The 21,358-nt window shown below is 38.1% G+C and overlaps 1 protein-coding gene across 1 annotated transcript in view; it reads left to right on the forward strand.

The window, feature by feature from the left end:
* Nucleotides 1–21,358, forward strand: part of JMY (junction mediating and regulatory protein, p53 cofactor) — a gene marked incomplete at both ends in the record, with an annotated part of 57,614 nt that overhangs the window by 22,506 nt on the left and 13,750 nt on the right. Inside the window, 3 exons of the mRNA XM_079548696.1 lie at nucleotides 6,854–7,004; nucleotides 9,153–9,322; nucleotides 19,343–19,508. Of these exons, the coding sequence (XP_079404822.1) occupies nucleotides 6,854–7,004; nucleotides 9,153–9,322; nucleotides 19,343–19,508 (487 nt within the window). The remainder of the gene's footprint in view (nucleotides 1–6,853; nucleotides 7,005–9,152; nucleotides 9,323–19,342; nucleotides 19,509–21,358) is intronic.

A 21,358-nucleotide genomic window follows, 5' to 3' on the forward strand; every position in this document is an offset into this window, starting at 1 on the left:
GGAAGGCACAACTCAAAGTACACATTCTTAGTCCCATTAATTGCCAGTATAAAATATTTTAATTTAATTTAGCAATTTTAACATTTCCAGGCACATGACAATATATAGAAGAAGAAACCTCAACAATCTGAATAGCCCTAGTATTTACTCGTGCCAGAACTTTAATCTTTTATTACTTCCTTTTCTGAATACTTCTTTATTTTTCAGCATTTTTTGTAGCTCTGGAAAAAACGTTCACTACTGCAACTTGCAGTTCAGTGACAATTTTGTTTAGTTGTCTTTGTGTGTGTGTGAATATCTTATTTGCTTTTAGGTATGTTACTGCGTTTACTGCCAATGTTTTTATTGACATCTGCCATTCTCCTCTATATTGATACAGAAAGTCTAAACCTCCACAGTTTGTATTGGTTGTCCTAGGCTTCAGATATGTTGAGGATCAAGCCCTCAATTGAAGCTGATTTAGATATACTAACATTAAAGTCCGTTCTAGTATTAATGAGGATAAAACTAGTGAAGCTGTAATGTGAATTTTAAAGCTTTACACAGAAAATTAGAACACATTTTGGGAAATCATGCTGAGTGTTTTAATTTAACTGGCTGAGAGCATAGTTTAAGTTAAAACCTGTGAGACTAACTTTGTCCCTGAGTGGATGAGGAAAATGAAATGCACACTTTCTTGTTAATATATCCAGCATGCTGTAGTTTGTATTAGTTGTCCTGCCTGTTGGAATCTGAAAGGTAGCTAAAGAATGAAGGTGAAATAATCTTGTGTATGAAGCTGTTTTCCTCTTTTTCTGTGACTCCTGCTATATGTAGCACCCCCTCAACTTATCTTTTTTTTTTTACAATGGCCTGCTGTTGTTTCATCTTTGTTTTTTCTCCTTTTCTGCCTATTGCAATTCTGTCTAGGGATGTAACAAATGGAGCGTGAGAGGTGTACAACAGATCCTTGCCCAGGCTATAAATATGATCTGGACTAAGTCTATTTTTTGCCAGTCTCCTCCATTATTTTCCCAGCTATCTTCAGTCAGAGATGGAAAATACTTGAGAGCATTAAGAAATATTTTTCTATTTAGGTGATGTATATTGCAGAAAACTTAACAAAATCTTATAGTTGCAAGTGTGTTTCTAGTATCACAGTAATCTTATTTTATGCCCTTTAAAGGGAAGAAAAAGGTGTAACGTTAAAGCAAGGTCTGTGAACTTTTCCAGGGGAAAAAACATATTCCAGTGAAGAGGGGACTTTTCTGTCCCCTTCCTTCTCACTTGCTCACAGTCTGGACTTGGGACTTCATTTTAGTTTGTTTCCTTGAAGAATGAATTGCTTTTCTTTATGGTGCTTATCTGTTCAGTTTAGTAATATGTTTTTATGCTCTTTTACCCAGAAAAATAGCACATGGAAGTCAGAGGTGACATGATGTGTTGATGGTGACGGCTTCTGCATTTTCTTCCTTTTCTAGTGTGCTTTCTGATTGTCAGCAGTTTACGGGCTGGTTCAACCCAAATGTGTGACTGGCAGGGCGGAGGGATCCACAGAGCCACGCCTCTGGAAAAAGGGAAACAGGGAGCTCTGAATAATTAAAAACAGCAGCAATGATCTGAGGAGAAACAAACTAATTTACTAAATATGGTATCAGAATGCAAGATAACATGCTATAATACGGTATAATTAAATTGAAGTTAATAAATCAAATATGATGAGAGAGAGAGCGTCTGAAAGAAGGAAAGGCCTCACCATAATGGTGAGGTGAGGCGCACAGTCGGTCGAGCAGCAGGGATGAGGAAGAGCCGAAAAAAGGGAAGGTCTTGTGACCTTGCCAGAGGTTATATCTCCTCTCACAACGCAAAGTCCTCGAGGATATGTAGTTCTTCTCTTCCAGACAGGTGCCCAGAACTGGAGCATTAACTCTTTAACTCCCAGTGTACTACATGATGTTATGATGTGGAATACTGATAACCAAAAATCATAAAACCATAACACTGATAATCACTTGAGAAAGCCAGAACTAATATATATATATATATTTTATTTTCAAAGCATGATCTAAAGTAAAACTTGAAAAATATGAAAGTCTTAAAAAGAAAATTCATCTTCAAGAAAAAAAAAATTATCTTAGCTGATTTTACCTTGAGACTTTTACCATGGTTCTTTTCAAAATGAATGCAGTTATTGCAGAAGACTGAAATGTGCTTTTTGAAAAAATCGTTATTAGAAGGAATTTAAGGTGTGATGAGATGGTTCAGGTTGCATCTGGAGAGGTTTAGGCTGGATATCAAGAAGATTTTTTCATAGAGAATATGCTTAGGCTTTGAAGCAGTCTGCATGGGGTGGGAGTGGTGTAGCCACCATCCCTGGCAGCAATTAAGAAACATACAGATGTGGCACACTGGGACACTGTTTTAGTGACAGACTTGGTAGTTACTTCTGTGATCAGACATGTTGATTTTAAGGGTCTTCTCCAACTCCATTACTTTAGCACTACAAAACAATAAAATAATTCATTATGAAGGGACATAAAAGATCATTTTGTCCAACTGCTTTTCCAGTTCAGGGCTAACCAAAAGTTAAGTGTATGAATAAGGGCTTTGTCCAACGCGTTTTGAATACTGTCAGGCATTAGTCATCAACCGCCTCTCTAGGAAACCTGTTTCAGTGCCTGACCACCCTGACAGCGCAGAACTGTTTCCTGATGCCCAGCCTGGCCCTCCTCTGGCAGTTCCCATGCTGCCATTCCCACTCTGCCATCAGTTTCCTGGAGTAGAACACATCTGTCTCCCTTCCTCAGGGAGTTGCAGGGAGCACTGAGGTTGCCTCTTGGCCTCCACTTTTCTGGGCTGGGCAATCCCAGTGCCCTCAGCACCTCCTCATATCAAGTGCCTTCCTGCCTTGTTATCAGCTCTGTTGTCCTTCTCTGGATGCCTTCAAGGCCTTTAACATCCTTTCTCTTTTGTGGAGCCCAGAACCGCACAGTATTCAGAGTGAGGCCACATCAGTGCTAAGTACAGTAGTAAAAGTACTACTTTTGACTGTGTGGCTGTGCTGTGTTAAAGCATCCCTGTTTGCCCTCATGGTGTGTCCCTGGGGCACACTGCTGTTTCACACTGAGCTGCTGGCACCAGCTCTCCCAGGTCCTCTCTTGCTGCACTGTGTTCTCTATTTCTGTTAATCGGTAAAATGACCTATGCTCTTTTATGGTGATGTGCAGAAATCAAACTCTATAGCCAGATTAAGGATATAGAGCAAGTGTGTTTATACCAGCAGTGTGCAAACGCTAGGTGCAAGGGGGATAGATTCACTTAACTTGCACACCATGAAGAAAAAGCATTCTACGGATATAGGCCAAACACTAATACATAATCAGTTGTTTCCAGGAATTCGGATACATATTCATTAGATTTCCGAGAACCCCTGAGCATGCAGACCCTTCCCCTCGGGTGTGCTAGTGAGTCCTGGGGGTCTCCTCCTGGTGGTCGTGGGATGAAGAAACAAGTCTTCCTGGCTGTAAACTTATGACCCTGCAGGAGGGGCAGCCCCTGATCCTATTCTAGCCTGCCCTGAGGACATCTTATCACCTCCCTGCTGGACGTCCTCGGGCTGTTCTCAAACTCCTATCTTTATGTTCTCTACCCCCCTTGTTGATGTCAGTGTCTGCAATCCCCATTCTTCTAACAGCCTCTACATAATTGCTTCTGTAAACTACCTCTAGCTATCTATATCCCCAGTTCCTGTGAAGGCCTTTTCAACATCTTTTACTGTGGGGCCCTTCTCTCGTCCTTCAATGGAAAATGAAAACAAAAAGGTGCTGGCATAGTAGAGATGTGCAGTGAGAAAAATGAATCTTAAATATATTGCAGATGCATTGTGGACAGAATTGGAATGCAGTGGGACAGAAGATCTTCCTTTAATTTCAGAGTGATAATTATTTCCTTCACATCTATTTTTTTTTACAAATAGATAAAAAGAGATTCATAAATATGTAAATTTATAAAAAGAAACATTTATAAAAAGATTAGTTTTTAATGAGATGATAGAAAATAACATCTTCAAAACACATGGACCTGTTCATGTTGCTGCGTGTTTTTCCCTTATCCACTCAAAATACTCCTATTTTGTGAGGGTGTTGTGGATAGTTGCAATGTCTCTTTCTTCCCCTCCTTTTCTGTTTATTGCAGCTTCCATCTCTCTTTAATTAAGCTACTAGTTATTTTGTCTTTTTTTCCCATGGACTTTTAGTTCCCATGACTGTAATTTAGAAAGCTTGCTAACAGTAGTTTCTTTTACATTGGTATCTTATTTTCAGTATTGCATTTTTCTTTGTTGCATTCCTTGATGGAGAGATTGAATCAGATGGAACGTGCTGTCTGGATGAGAAGAGATTGCTTTTCCTCTGGGGAGCTTTGGAGCATGTTCAGGCCAATGTAGAAGCTCCCAGAGGCCACAGGGTGCATGTCAGGCAAGCCCAGGAAAGGAAACCTCTGTGTTGGGCACATCAGCCCTGCTGGGTGGAGGAGAGTGGCAGAGAGCTTGACACCAGAAACCAAAACAGATTCTTAAAGTGTGAGTATTCAGAAAGTGAAGGGTCTAATAGGAAGGGGAAAAAAAAAAAAAAAGCAGAGAAGCAATCGCCTATCTTTTAGGGTACAGAGCAGAATGTATTTTGTGAATATATTTCTATCCCTCTGGCTGAGCGTGCTTTCCATGGAATGATGTCCTCTGAGGAAGTAATGTGAATTGCTTGTTTTCCTTCCAATGGCATGAGATTATCTTTGGCTGCTCAGTGCCAAGCTCTGGGTGTTACAGAAGGACAGTCAACTTCCCTGAATCTTCTTTGATCCATTTGACCTCTACTGCACCTTGAGTGGTCTAAGAGGTGTTCTGCTGGCAGCTAGTGTCCATAGTGCATGGTCTTCAAACAGATGTTAGCATAGATGAGGATTCTTGCTCCAGGAGTCAGACCAGGAACCTCAGTCTTCAGTAGCTCATTTGAAATTCTTGATACCCAAGACTCTTGTCTCTTATTCTTGCACTTTCTTATCCAAATTTGTTGCTGTGACCCTCAAATACCTCTGGTTGTCACAGGGGACAAATGATGATTGGGACAAGCGGTGTACTCTGGTCTCCATCTCTGTGGTCGTCAGTACTTTCACAAATGCTGCTAAGGCAAAAGCTGCTTAGATTTTTTTGTGCTTTGTCAAATGAATAACCACAGTTTGAATGATAGTATAGATGATGTAATTGATGATAGTATAGATGATGTAATTGGGATTGCAGTTAATGAAAAGATGCTTCCTGTTTTTCTTACTTGTAAATATTTGATCTCTGGAACAAGGATACAATAGTATTAAAAGATGCTAAATCTCTAGCCTGTGCTGTGTGTAAATAATGTTTTGGCAGGCAAAATTGGATGAAGAAATATTAAGAGATGCTATATTGTGGCTTCTTATTCTTCTAGAAGTGATGTCTAGTAATAATGTTACTCACACTACTTGTTGATCCCATTTCAATTTCAACATCAAATTATGTAATTTCTACCCAAGAGTATTAAAGGAAGGCTTCTAACTGTATTACTTTTATCATGATTATCTAATTTATACCTGTGGTTTGACTGCTATTTTTAAATTCTTGCATGTCCACTCATAATCATTATGTATGGAAATCATGATAAATATGTGCTTCATTGGATTACGTGTTACAAGAAAAAATTAATATTCACTTACACTTTGTTTACATTTTTATTTTGCCTGTTGCCTTTTTAGGGTTTTCAGAAATATGAAATGTATGTATGAGGTAGATTAAAATACCGTATAAAACTACTACAAACATTTTTTGAGGATAGAAATTATCTATATATATTTGCTTATAACGATCATCCCTGTAAGAAATAAGTGGATACGCAGAGGTAGATTCTGAATAATCACTAAAAAGCCTACTATTTGTAGTGAAACTACAAAGTGGAATGGCTTTTTGACCAAAGCTCTGTGAAACTGGGAGGAGACATTTTGACATTGAGACATTAGAACTTCAGGTTAAATATCTGGTTGCACAGAAGACTGAGTTTTCAGTTTGGGGATTATTGTCTGAAGTATTGAGGTGTCTTTTTGGCCAACATAAATGAAAAATATTCAGAATTAAGGCTTTGGAATTGCAGGTTCCAGCATAAGTGTCTACTGAAAATCTAGGTGGTGTTTTTTTGTGTGGTTTTTTTTTTTTTTTTTCAGTTACAGTGCTTAACCAACCTCAACCTTTTTTAAGAAGTGTGTACAAAAAATAGTTAGGGGGAGACAGCTACTTTTTTACTTTAAAAGAACTCCCCGTTCTCTTGCTGTCTCCAAATAGTTATTATAGAATTGAAATTACTTCCATTTTAGGAATGGAAAAAGTATTTAAATTCCCAGTCACTGGGGAAATATTTTTAAAGCCATTGTTAAAACAAAGAATAATTCCTAAAACTGATGATTATTTCCCAGCATCCCACGACATCCCCTTTTTCCATCTTCATTATTATCTAAGAGCATTCACTTGCTTCAGATCGGAATATTCCAGGCTGGGAGAAAGCCTGGATAAAGCATGCTTGTTGTTTGAGGATATGGTATTTAATGAGAAGTTACTGGTAAATCAGATTTATATTTGAGTTTGTTGTGCTTCTAGTAAGAGTAATAATGAAGCCATGAATGTACTTCTTCAACAGAAAGGAACACCTTTTTTTTTTTCCTCCTGTTGAATAAAAGCCATGATGATTTGTTGTAGTTTTCTCTTTTTGTAATTTGGTTTTCTTTCTTTTGTTCTTAGCCTGAATCTGATCACTGTTCAGAAGCAAGCAGTATTATTAACTACAGTCTGATTTATTTTCAGATCTCAATAGAGAATGACTACCTAGGCCCCAGAAGAATCGAGAGTCTGCAGAAAGAAGATGCTGATTGGCAGAGGAAAGCCCACATGGCTGTACTTTCTATTCAAGATCTTACAGTTAAATACTTTGAAATAACAGCTAAAGCACAGAAAGGTAATCATTTTCTTTTATCCTGTACTTGAAATAAACATTAACCTTTAAAGATCTTTTATCATGTTCTGTATAGTACCATGTGATTTCCTTTTTTATCAAACCTCTGTGAGGAAAAGGCAGTTGTCGTTCTTAATTTGTTTTTATTTCTGTGTATGTTGAAATCTTTCTCAAATAAGTTTTTACAGAATGCCATCAGAAGCAGTATATATTTATATATATAGCAGAAGCATATAAATTTTTAAATTTCACAACCAGCTTTGCGGTGGGATTTTATTAGTGGCAATTACATTTGCAAAAGATTTAGGAAACATGGAATCCTTGATGGATTCTGTCTTGTGCAGAGGATATGGCAAACCACAATAGTAAGTGTCCATTGCTTTTCCCTTTCCTTTCCTCGCTGCCTTCCAGTAAAATTTTTTATAGCTCTGAACACTAAGCAACAGCTCAGCTTTAACTGCTCTGAAAGCAGCTCTGTTTGAAAGTCTTCATAGATAAATGTTTCACATAGTTTTACTAAATGAGTCAGTGTAGTTAAGCAAGGACATATGGCTTGTGCAGACATCTGTGCTCTTATTCTTGTATGGTTTTAACCAAAATAATCAGTTAATTAGTGTAAACAAACCTCAGGATGCAGTTTCACTTTCTCTATTTTTGTTTGACTGTGCACTACTGCTGACAGAAGTTTGTCCCACTCTTTCCCCTGCGTGAATGCAAGTTCCTGTCTGTTTCTTTGCCTTGGTGGTAGTGATTGTGCAAATACATGAATGAGCTGTACCTCTGGAAGAAAGTCTTTTTTGATGGGTAGGTTTCCTGTCATCTCCATGAATAGATCTGTTTCAAAAGAAGCAATCACTGTAAAACAATTCAATTTAGGGTTAATATGAAACTTTATCTTACCTGAAAAAGGGACTAAACTAGTTCAAACATATTAAGTAGAGCAAATTCTAAAGGTATTTAGGTTCTGCTTTAATATGTCAAATGTGGCAAGTAAAACACCTCATTAGTTAATAAAAAGTGTATTTAGAGTTCCTTTCATTTTATTTATTTATTTTCTTCATGTAATGTTTTCATGTACAGCTGTCAGGATTGTAGGGAAGGACACTGCAAAAATGAAATGCCTGGAGTTTTTTGATAAATGTACAACATAGGTGTGCAGGTTGGTTTTTTTGTTTGCTTTATTTGGCCTCCTGCTGATCATAAGGAGATCATACATAAGAACAGATGACAGAGGGAAAAAAAACCATGAGAGCAAATAGATATTTATTCTCTAACAATAGTGATTGGTATTTTCTGACACCTAGGGACTGAATGCTGCTATTTTTGGTTGTGCAACTTCCCTGTCTTTTGCTCTCTAAAGTTAAGTGTGATCAATATTATGTGATTGTTCCGTATGTTAAAAATGGTGAAAATCTGAAATATGTTAGCCTAGATTTTTTCTGGGGCTCAGGAAGAGAAATCCTGAGTCACATATGGGACTGTTGCTACTCTGAGGGCTTCTTCAAAAGATTCTAGTTCAACTTGGTACATTAAGGGGTGATTGTACCTTGTTATATAATTATCCCATAAAGCAATCTTTATTTTGAGTTTAAAAAGAAAGCATTGTTTAACAAAAAATAGGTTTATTAAATTCATTATTCTTTCTGAATTGCATTTGAAGTCAACCTCAAATTCTGTTTTAAATTGGAATTCTTATTTCACTCTGCATTAAATTTATGACTGCACTGTAGAATTTGTGAAGGGAAACTGGAGATTTCAGTAGCTTACGGTAGAGGCTTTCAGAAGCAGGGGGAACCTGGGATGCACTTCAAGACCACGTGGTAACAATAACCTGTATTTTTGTTGTCAAAAGTTCTAAACTTGTGGTTCTGACATTCAGGTAATATGTGTTCAGAATAGTTTCTCTGAATAACAAAAATTGGATTTATAATAACAAAATGGTAAACAAATATGGAATTACTTACTAATGTGAATCCTAAGAATTCTTAAACCTCAAATATGAAGGTTACTACTCTGTAGAATGACTTCTCTTAAGAGAACTTTGTATGTTTTTGGATACAAACATGTGCACAGTCCCTACAGTAGAATCATTATAGAGATCTGAAGAGAAGACTGATAAAATGTTTACCTTTTTTTTTTCCCCTTCTGTAGCTGTGTATGACCGAATGCGAGCAGACCAGAAGAAATTTGGTAAGGCAGCATGGGCAGCAGCAGTGGAACGTATGGAAAAGCTTCAGTATGCAGTTTCTAAGGAGACTCTGCAGTTGATGCGTGCTAAAGAAATCTGTTTAGAGCAGAAGAAACATGCACTGAAAGAGGAGGTAATTTTTCATACCAATCGGTAGAAGAATTAAACACGTAGTAAAAAAATTGAACCTTTAAGGAGCATGGATACACTTGAAAGAAATGAACCAACAGACAGGAAACTCATTATTTTTCATATTTTCAATAACGTAAGTTTGTGTTTTAATCCCCACGTTCAATCATATTTAGCAAATGAAATTTTATTGTAGGTGTCACAGAGTCCTGAGGGAATTCACTTTTGTATCACCATGGCACTCTTGATGGTGTTTGAAAAATTATGTCAGTCAGGTGTAGTTCCAGGTGGCTGGAAAAAAGGGCAGTAGAGTACTCAAATTAAGAAGGGTCAATCTGACCCTTCAAACTACCGACATATTAGTCTCACCCCGGTGCTGGGGAAGACCTTGGAGCAGATCATCCATGGAAAGGGAGTTGATATGGGATGTTCACCTTCAGTAGTGTCTTTGACATGGTCACCCATAGCACTCTTCTCCCCAGATTGGAAAGATGTGGATTTTATGAGTGGAATGTTTGATGGATGAGGAACTAGTTGTGAGATAGTATCCAGAGAATGGTGGTCAGTGGCTTGCTGTCTTGTTAGAGATCAATGGCAAGTACTAGGGATCAGTACCATGACGAGTGATCTTTAACATCTTCATCAATGATATTGTCACTGGGGTTGAGTGCACACGGCAAGTTTGTGGATGATGCCATGCTGTGTGGCGCAACTGAAATGCCTGAGGGACCAGAAGCCATCCAGAGAGACCTAGACAGACTCAGGCAATGGGCCCAGGTGAATCTCATGAAGTTCAATAAATCCGAGTTCAGGGACTTGCACGTAGTTTGCAGCAACCTATGCTATCAGTATAAGCTGGGGGGGTGTAAGGATGGAGTGCAGCTATGTTGAATAGAACTTGGGAATACTGATGGATGGCAAGCTGAGCATGATCCAGCTGAACGTGATCTTACTGCCAAGAAAGCCACTGGATCCTGTGCTGCATCAGAAGAAGCATAGGAAGGCAATCCTGCCCCTCTGTTCTGCCCTGGTGAGACCTGTTCCCAAACAGCACATCTCGTTATGGAGTTCTTAGTACAAGAGGTGCTTGGACCCGCTGTGCCACAAAAATGATCCAGGGAACAGAACACTGCCTCTGCGAGGGCAGGCTGAGGGAGCTGGGTCTGTTCAGCCTGGAGATGAAAAGGCTTCAGTGAGAACTGATAGCTGCTTTTCAGTATTTAAAGAGGGGCTATAAGAAGGAAGGGGACAGACTCTTTAGCAGGTCTGCTGGGGTAGGAGGAGGGGAGATAGTTTCAAACTAAATGACAAAGGATTTAGATTGGTTATAAGGAAGACATTTTTTTATAAGGGTGGGGGTGAGGGGCACTAATGGGTTGCTCAGACAGGAGGTGTACCTGGAGATATCCACAGTCAGGCTGAATGGGGCTCAGAGCAACTTGATCTAGCTATATATGTCTCCTATTTGTTGTGGGAGAGTTGGACTGTATGATTGTTAAAGGTCCTTTCCACCTCAGAAGGTTCTAGTGAGGCCGCACCTTGAGTACTGTGTCCAGTTTTGGGCCCCTCACTCCAGGAAGGACATTGAGGCCCTGGAACGTGTGCAAAGGAGGGCAACAAAGCTGTGAGGGGTCTGGAACACAGGCCATATGAGGAGAGGCTGAAGGAGCTGGGAATGTTCAGCCTGGAGAAGAGGAGACTCAGGGGAGACCTCATTGCTCTCTATAACTTCCTGAAGGGAGGTTGTAGTGAGCTGGGGGTCGGCCTCTTCTCTCGTGTCATTAGTGATAGGACCAGAGGGAATGGTTTCAAGCTACGGCAGGGAATATTCAGGCTGGACATGAGGAAGTATTACTTTTCAGAAAGGGTGGTCAGGCACTGGAATGGACTGCCCAGGGAGGTGGTGGAGTCACCGGCCCTGGGGGTGTTCAAGGAAAGGCTGGATGTTGTGTTGAGGGACATGGTTTAGTGGGAGCTATTGGGAATAGGTGAACGGTTGGACTGGATGATCTCTTAGGTCTTTTCCAACCTTGCTGATTCTATGATTCTATGATTTTGTACCACTTGTTTTCTTTTTACCTTTCCCTGGTTAGTTAACCAGGATTACAGTTTTTTGCTTCTAACCACTAAAATGCATTAAAAAAGGAAATGAAACTGAAATCTGCAGCTCTGTAATTTCCATCCTACCTCTTGGGACACAAGCACTTTTTTTTTTTTTTTTGAGCAATTTTTGACAGTCCGTTTGGAAGGAATCTTCACATTAGTAATTACACAGATGACTAGCCTGTTATATAGGCAGTACTTTGATTTTGCTTACCCTGCTTATTAAGGCAGTCTTCCAGAGGGATTGGTACTAACAGTAGTACTCCTGAGGAAAGAGTGCGTGCATTAAACTGTGTTTAAATACCTTAGCAGAAAAAAAACATGCGCGTTAGATTTTATGATACTTCCTCAAAACAAATATGCTAAAAATCTTTCAGAGTCTGTTGTCTTACAGATATTGTAAGAACTTCACAGGCATACTGATATTAATTTACATTTTAGAATTACTGGCTTAAGAGTACTCTTCAAATGCTTGTTGGCCAGCAAAATTTCACTGAATTCTGTTAGAAAAAAAGTTATTCAGAAAGCTCACGACTTTAACACAGTACAGTCTGATAAATTTGCAGACAGATTATGTCCCTTTTTATGATCTTCTGTGGAAGACAGCTTCATGTATAAGGGAGTGAATGCAACCATGAAATTAAAGTGTGCCTGATTAGAATTATAGTTTTTTATAATAGAGATTCATTTTGATTAGTGAGTAATTATTGAGATGTGGAGAAGCATTTGGGATTAAACAGAGAAACAAGCTTTATGCAGTATAGTAGGTTGATGGAGGTCTCTGAAGTGGGGGGGCATTTTGAAAAAGAGGAACAAGAAGCATCTGACGGGTGTGCATCATTTTGGTGCTTTGGGATTTTGTGTAATAAGGTTGAAGATTAAAATAAGGTGATTGGGATGATATCAAGACCATCTTCTGTTCTGAAATGCCTTTTTTATTGCTTTGAGAATAGGATAGCTCTAAGTGTGCAGAGGTTGGGTATTAGGAAAAAATTCTTCTCAGAAACAGTGGCAATGAATTGGAACAGGCTGCCCAGGGGGAGGTTCTGGAGTCACTGTCTCAGGAGATTTTCAAACAAAGAGTAGATGTGGCACTGAGGGACATGGGGTTAGTAGGCATGGTGATGATGGGTCAATGATTAGACTAGATGATCTTAAAGATTCTTTCTGGCCTTAGTGATTTTGTGCAAAATTGGATGTGACAAATGTGCCTTCGAATCCTGTGTGGTAGAAGGGTTGCAGTCTTATCATAGTTTTCATTTAGTATGCAAATGAAACACTTTTTTTTTTTTTAATACACTTAGATATACAGAAAGCTACTACATTTTCCAAACTAACATGATATGCCAATAATTTTTCTTTCTTACCTTTGCATTTAATAAAACTATTTTCTCTGTGCATAGTACTTCAGAATAATACCGTACTTCAGATTAGATAATTATCTATGCAGGAAGAGGGTCTTCTGATTTTAGTGTTAAGACATGGTTTTCCAAATAGCCTGGTGAAAAACTGTTAGTACAAGAAGATGGAGTTGAGCAGACAAAAAAGCCCACAGATCTTGGTAAGGCCTGTGTAAGCTGCAGACAGCAACAACTGTGTTGAAAGGGATATGTGTAGGATTAGCACGCAGTACATTTGTTGCTGTAGCACAGTGAGGATCTTTGTGGTTTTTTTGTATGTCAAAATAAAGGTGGAATTCATAAATGGTATGGTGGGACATTTTTGTTACAAAAATGATTGAAATGGCACTGTAGAAGAGCTGGGGTAATCCTAGCTAGACGTAACAGAAGCAGAATGAAATTGCAAAGTACAAGTAAATTCCAAATTAGCAAGCTCATTTAATAGAATGTAGCCATGGAATTGCCAAAAAGATGCATGGTTTCTGGGAGTATTTGGCATGGTCATGCACCACATCCTTACATCTAAATTGGAGAGAGATGGGTTTGAAGATTAGCCTGTTTGGTGAAAGAAGAACTATTTGGATGGTTATAGCTAGGAAGTTGTGGTCAGAGACTATGGGTTCAGATGGAGGTTGGTGATGAGTGGTGTTCCCTAGGGGTTTGTCTTGGGACTGGTGCTGTTCAGCATTTTTATCAACAGTGTAGACAGCAAGATTGAGTACACCCTCAGCAAATTTGCTGGTGACAACAAGCTAAGCGGTGCAGTTGATGCGATAGAAGTAAGGGATGCTATCCAAACTGACCTGGACAAGCTTAAAAAATGGGCCTATGAGAACCTAATGAGGTTCAGCAAGGGCAAGTGCAGGGTGTTGCACTTGGGTCAGGGTAATCCTGGATAAGTGTACAAACTGGGAGAAGGACATGGTGGTCCTGGTGAACGAAAGGCGGACATGAGGCAGCACTGCACTTGCAGCACAGAAGGCCCACAGTATCTGGGGCTGCATCAAAAGCAGAGTGGTCAGCCAGGAGTGGGAGAAGACTGTCCCTCTCTACACTGCCCTCGTGAGACCCCACCTGCAGTGCTGCATCCAGGCTTAGAGCCCCCAGCATAAAGCAGATGTGAAGCTCTTGGAGCAGGTCCAGAGGAGGCCACTAAGATGATCAGAGGGGTGGAGCACGTCTCCTACAAGAAAGGCTGAGGGCGCTGACCTTTTTCAGCTTGGACAAGAGGTCTCCCAAGGGACTTCATCGAGGTCATCCACTTACTTGAGGGGAATTAAGAAACAAAAGGAGATAGACTTTATACACAGTCTCCTTTTTACAAGGGGATGGTTTTAAACTGAAAGAGGAGAGATGTAGGTTAGATGTTAGGTAGAAATTCTTTACTCGAGTTGGTGAGGCACGTTTTTTCAGCCTTCCAAGCCTGGTGGCTACAGCTGTTAGGTGATCTGCCTACCAGCAGTGCCAGGTACGTACAATTTAGGAGACTCAATCATTTGTTTGGACAAAACATGTATTTTTGAAGTATAACAAAGCTAGCAAAAATCATGTGAAACTTCTCATTAAAAGATAATATTAATTATAAAGTAGTTTAGTTGGAATTGTCATTTTAGGGAAGAATATCTGGTGTCCTGCTATTTGATCCTTTTGAATTTTCATGTATGTCATTTTGTGGATAAAATAATGTAAAACAGCTGTTGTGAGCAGTTGAAATTCAGGAACAAAGTTGTCTTTTTAATACTTCATTTTAATTTCTTCCTCTCTGTGACAAAGCCTTAAAAAATAGTAGATCAGAAATAGTTTTTGGTTTTTTTTGTGCACAGACTGTTTCATTACTAATCTAATTACACATCAAAAACTCTTTGAAGAAGTCCATGTCAGTGATGATATCTTTGAATTAGGTAGTGTCTTCTAAGTTTTAATAAAGTTCTGACTTCAATATTTTAATTTAGCTTCTCATAAGTTAGTGAAGCTGTACATACAGAAGATGGGTAACTGAAAGGATAGAGTGATGAGATACAGTGGAAGGAGCTACATATGGGCTTTAACTTTGCACATGTAGATACTTGGGATTTGAACAGTGTTTTAGAAGTCTGAATTGAGTTTAAATTAGGCCAGTTGTTACTGGTTTACTTAACAGCTGAAACTGTTTGCATTATTGCTATCAGTACTTTTATCAAAAGTAGAACTCTAGCAAATAACAGATCTTTTAATTTTCCTGTTCAGTACCTCTGTAAATTCCATCTGTTATTCTTAATTTTGTTTGAGAAGAATGATGAAAACTTTCCTTTGAGGCAGACCAGAGTCTGTTTTTGTGGACTGGTTCCCAAGACGTGTCCTCGTGACAGTAAACAGAAACGTTAAATCACAGGGAGAATCCTTTGTAATTCTGTAAGTATGTGAAATAGTTTGGGCAAATGGAGATGTGTGGCTAAACACTTAAAAACCAACAAATCTCTTCCTGCACATGTAGGAATCAGTAACTGGTTTTGTATTATTTTATTTCCTTTTTTCTTTCCTTAGAAGTGTTACAGTACAGTTGTAAACACTCACTTTAAACACCATGGTAAGTGGTTAGTTATGTTTTCATAAAAATATATTCCAATAAATTACAGGTTGAGTTCTGTAATTTTTTTGTAGTTTGTAATTGTAGAAGTTCTTTTTTTTTCTTGTGCAGCGAGCCTAAATTAAAGATACATTTACTTCCGATGACTTCGAATATGTAAGCATGTATTGAATTTCATGACTGTTATTTTGCTTTTGTCTGTGTTGAATGCATCAGGCATTCAAAAATAAAAATATCATTTAAGGATTTTATTCAAGAAAACCCGAAAAAGTCTTTCTAGAAAGCAATATATGTGTTAGCAATGGATAGCAATTTGCTAAAGACACCACAATTACTTTTAATTTGTCTGCAAGCATTCTGTTATGGTAGAAAGGTAGATTTAATTATCATTACTTCTCTGTTTCTTCTTTGACTATTTTTTAAATTGTTATGTTTTTAGATTTTGTTATCTTAGAAAGTGTGTTAAGAGTTCTTATCGGAGTCTTTGTGTTTTAATCTATTATGTCCTCATTACACTATCTGTGTTTGAGTCTACATTCTGCCATAGAAATGTTAGGAAAACTAAGTTCCTGATTAAGATCTTCATTTAGTATGAATGAGACAACAAAGAAACTCTGTTACTTCAATTAGGGCCACACAGATTGAGTTATTTGTTATAATGAATGCAAGCAGTTGAGGCATATCAGGAAATTGAACTAAAATCTCCTTAATTCTAGTTCTTTGTCCAGCTGCAAAATATTTATTTCCTGTAAGCAGATTCTCACTTTGAAGTTCCTGGTATTTCTCCACGGTATTGACATTGGTTAGACACTCACAAATGACTGTAATGAAAGGTTCAATTTTTTTTTTATTATGCACTTTTACATAGCTTAGATATCTGAGAACCATACAACGATATTCATTTTACATTTCTGTTTCATGTGAAAACTGAATATAGTGATGTCAAAGGCCTTAAATAGATCAAGTAGGTGGCAGTGTCTCTAATGCATGCTTGCAAGGCTGAGATTTTGTTGTCACTTGGGCCTTTGTGTTGCAGATACTTGTACAGCTGAAAGAAACTTTGAGCTGCTTTAACTTCATTAGCTGATACTTAGTGTCTGTGCAGTCTTTGCAATGTTTGCGGGCTTAAAATTTGTGGACTTTTTTTTTTTTTTTTTTGAAGAAAAGTTTGGGTGAATTTCACAGTTCACTGACAAAGCACGACTTCTTAGAAGTAGTAGAAGTTTGTGTTCTGTGGTAGAAGTTGAATGACATTGCGTTAATTTGCTGAAAAATAAAAACATATTACAGAGAATCCTTTTAACATGCCAAAACCTAGGAGTGTCTCTTGTAAGCTAGCTCCTATTAAGAGCTGGGACATTCAGAAGAAATGGTCGTTTTACCCTGAAAGCTTGCAATCTTTATTACCAGAAGGGTAAACAAAATAATTGGATTTAGAGAGATGGATGTAGAATAGTAGACCACCTTAGCATGACACAGTGGTGTCACTGGACTAAAACATAGGAACTATGCATTATTGATGGTAAGATTTGTGATAATCGCTTAAAGACTTATTCATCCTTTCTGACTGATAACTGGGGAAAAAAATGCATTTAGTAAATAATTTAGTAAAAGAAATTTTAAGAACAGAAATTCTAAGAGTTGGTTCACAGTTCTTCCATCTGTTAATCTCAGGCAAAATAAAGTATAATTTAGGGAGTTGTTTCCTCGCTGTTTAATTAAGCTGTGAAATCTCTGTCAGTGGATAATGATTCAAGTGCTAAGAGCTTACACGCTATTAAAGAGGGGGATAGAACAAAGTCACGTAGTAAAATCAGGGGAGTGTATTCAACATAAAAGGCAGCTTAAGAAGTCTGGAGCTGTAAGCTCTGAGAGACTGCTGAACTGTTTTAGGGAAGTGTTGCTGCACTGTCTGCTATATTTCATCTTCCTGGATATTTGCTTTTACAACCTTTGTCTGAAACAATAAGATACTTTTTTGGTTTGATTTAGTACAGAGGTGTTTCTGATCTACTGTAATTATGTCTAAATATATACGATAAATTAAACCTAGAAAACTCTTCTGTGTTATTGTCTGTTATTGACAGCCTTGATCCCTCAAGAGACCACCAAAGTGTAAAAACCTGGTAGCAATTATCTTCTCTAAAATGTATGGTTGGTTGGATGGATCCTTTATTTTTTCTAGGTAGATGTCTCTTTAGTGTTGAAGTTGCTGTCCTATGGTAACTGGATCCCCTTCCATTAGAACAGTAAGAAAGATAGATCACAAGTCTTCAGTAAGGGTTACATTTACTTTCATCCTCTCCTGTATGGGAGAAACAGCAAGGGATTAATTTTTGAGAAGGTAGAAAGTTTGTTTCTGACCTAAGCATTTCTGCTGGCTAACTATTTAAATAACCAACAATATTTAAATATTGTTCTGCTGAATGCATGCTTGCCTGAAGTCAAGAGAATGATCTAAGTTCATTTTTGATGTTTCTGGTGTCACTTTTTCAGACTGAAGCCACAATTAATTACTGAAAAAAATACAAAAACTTTAACTACTCCTTTTTTGTCCTTTGAAAGGCTCCAGAAACAAGGCTGCTACAAGATTCCGTATGTTCTGAGGGGATATACCTTTGTATTTTCTTAAATTTTTTGGATGCTTTTCCCTTCTCCTTGGTGGCCAAGAGGGCCAGTGGCATCCTGGCCTGCATTAGAAATGGTGTGGCCAGCAGGAGCAGGGAGGTGATCATCCCCCTGTGCTCAGCTCTGGTGAGGCCGCACCTCGAGTACTGTGTTCAGTTTTGGGCCCCTCACTACAAGAAAGACATTGAGGCCCTGGAGCGTGTCCAGAGAAACTGGAAACAAAACTGGTGAGGGGTCTGGAGCACAAACCTTATGAGGAGCGGCTGAGGGAGCTGGGATTGTTCAGTCTGGAGAAGAGGAGGCTCAGGGGAGACCTCATTGCACTCTACAACTTCCTGAAGGGAGGCTGTGGTGAAGAGGGATTTGGCCTCTTCTCCCAGGCAATGAGCAGAACAAGGGGAAATGGCCGCAAGTTGTACCAGAGGAGGTTTAGATTAGACACAAGGAAGAACTTTTTCTCTCCGAGAGTGGTCAGGCACTGGAATGGCTGCCCAGGGAGGTGGTGGAGTCGCCACCCCTGGCAGCGTTCAAGAGGCGTCTGGACGACGTGCTGTGTGATACGGTTTAATGCTTGTGGTGGCAATGGTGATGAAGAGACAGTTGGACTAGATGATCTTATAGGTTGTTTCCAGCCTTGTGATTCCATGATTTTATGATTCTATGATTCTTCCAAGCTGCAGTACTAATAAAAATTTGAAGTTTTTTTTAATAAATATTTTGAAAAAAATAATGCAGAAGGCTTTGGCTCTGCAGATATTCTACTTTGTTAAGCTTGTATTCAAGAATGTTGATGTTGTAATGTTGGGATAGGAAATATAATTAAAAAAAACCACCTCTTCAGCCTTTTTTTTTTTTTTTTTTTTTTTTAGTTTTGAAATGACCTTCTCAGTAAAGTTGTCTTTATCAGAAATCCATACATTTAATTTTCCCTGATTCTGCCACCTCTCACTTTTTTCCCTACTTCAACTACAGTAATTTTGAGGTAGTTCTCTAGATGCTGTTACATTTTTTGGATTAAAGATAAGGACATCGTATCTCTTGTGAGAATCAGGTGGAAGAGTGATAGGGTTATTTCACGCTGCTTACTGTATGATTTTGCACTTTAGCCATCAGGAGTAATGTACCATACTGAAAAAAATGTCAAGTATTGTAGGTGCCTGATAGTGTGTGGCTTATCAAAACCAGCCTCTTGATGCATTCAATTTTAACATGCTGTATTTAGCATACCAGGCTGTATCTAGATGTAATGATAAAATCTGTAGTTTTAAGTTTCTTTGTCCTGGAAGTGTATGTTTATTCTTTTTTTCTGTTCCCTCTTTCCATTTAGATGCAAAGTCTGAAGGGTGGTACAGAAGCCATAGCCCACTTGGATCAGTTAGAAGCTGATTATTACGATCTGCAGCTTCAGTTATATGAAGTGCAGTTTGAGATCTTGAAATATGAAGAGCTGCTGCTGACAGCACAACTTGAAAGTATCAGAAGACTGATATCAGGTACTTCATGCGTTTTAACTTAATACATGATCTGAAAAAGAGATAATTCTATTCTTAATGGTCTAGTAAAGTCTGCGGGAATGAAATGAGAACAGTTTCTCTACCATGTGACAAGCTGGATATTCTAACTTAAATTTACACTTGTTCATAGGCAGTACAGATGCAGGAGTTTTCGTATGATTTTCATTGTCTGTGTTTGAAAATGAGCAAATAAGGTTCTGTGTAAAGTTTAGAAAAACTAAATTCAGGCAGGAAGAAATGTTTGCATTGCTGGTCTTATGGGATAAAAACCTGCAAAGTGACTCCTGTAAAACAGAATTCTTCAGAAAATCTTGAAGCAGCTTTTATCACAGTCTCACTGGTGTAGAGCAGTGGTGTAAGCCTCTTATTTCCAAACGGTATTGTGTACTTAGAAACTAAAGAAATGGTACAAGAAAACTGTACAGCATTTTTGGATCTAGTTGTGTCTTTGGACCTTTTTATGCTTAATATTTTTCTTCACATAAGCTCTGTTTTATTGTTCAGAGTATAGGGCTTTTTTTTAGATAAGAAAAGTCATTTGAAAGAGCAGAGATTTAAATATTTTGAGTTGCCTCTGGAGAAAGCAAAAACATGGAGTACTACAGATTCCTCTCACTGTTGTGAATGTCGTACCTTCAGGTTTGTGATAGCAACAAAGTTAACTGCATGTGTAGGAGCTAGGGATTGAAAATTCTTTAAGTGACTTAAATGGCTGTGACTTAAGTGACTTCATGGAAAGCTTCTTGTTGCTGTACACGTGTTGTGGTTTGTACTTGAGTAATGAGTACTGATAAATTTTATTGAAAGAAAACACTTGAACAGGAGATTGAGAAGAAATTTGTATCAGAAGTTTGCATCAAAATCCTTTCATTTAGTGATAGTAGAACCAAAGGGCCTTCAGAGATTAAGTCTCCTCTAAAACATAATTGGTCATTACAAGTTTTAACAAATGTTATGTCTAGAAATCTCAAAAAAACCCCAAAACTTAGCCTCTCGACTTGATCCATAGTAAAAACAAAGCCACAAACCAACTAAAAATACATACTGTCCCTTACTCTGCTAACAACTGAATAGTTGACTGTTCTGGCTTCCTTTGTTCTTTTAAATTTATGGAATACTCCATATTAATAAATAAACATTTTCTTTTGCAAATCCAACACTGGGTTTGGAAACTATTAAATAATAATATATCATCTTACTTTAAATGGCAGTAGTAGTCTTTTACCTTCATTAATCAAATACTAGCATTCAAAAAATGTGAATTTATTATGTTAGAATTTTAGAAAGATTCTTATCCTATCTGTACAAACTAGCTATATATCTTTATAAGATGGATTTGTGGTGGATGCATTGGCATCTCCAGAGAATGAGTTAGCTGGTTACTGTTTTGGATGAGAGGGTGTTAACAGTTGGAAATCACATGGATTGTATCTGAAGGTGAAAAATTCTTTTATTTTAAGTATCTGTGTCATTAAAATGTTTAAGTCCTGAACAGATGTTATAACATCTTTGGAAGTTCTAATGTTTTTTACAGAAATGTTTTGGGATTTTTGATGGGTGTTGCTTTTTTTTCTTCTTTCCAAACAGTAAAACAATATGTAACATGTTGACCTCAGTGGGAATTGACATCAAAAGAGTTTTAGGATGGATATTAGGAAAAAGGTTCTTTACCAGAGCCACTGGGATAGGTTCCCCAGCAGCCCCAAGCTGCCAGAGTTCAAGAGGCATTTGGACAGTTCTCTCAGGCACAGGGTTTAAATTTTGGGTTGTCTCTGTGTGAAGCTATATTTGGATTCTTGTGAGTCCTTTCCAATTCAGGATATTCTGTG

The sequence above is a fragment of the Tetrao urogallus genome (assembly GCF_951394365.1).
Source record: "Tetrao urogallus genome assembly, chromosome: Z".
NCBI lineage: Eukaryota > Metazoa > Chordata > Aves > Galliformes > Phasianidae > Tetrao > Tetrao urogallus.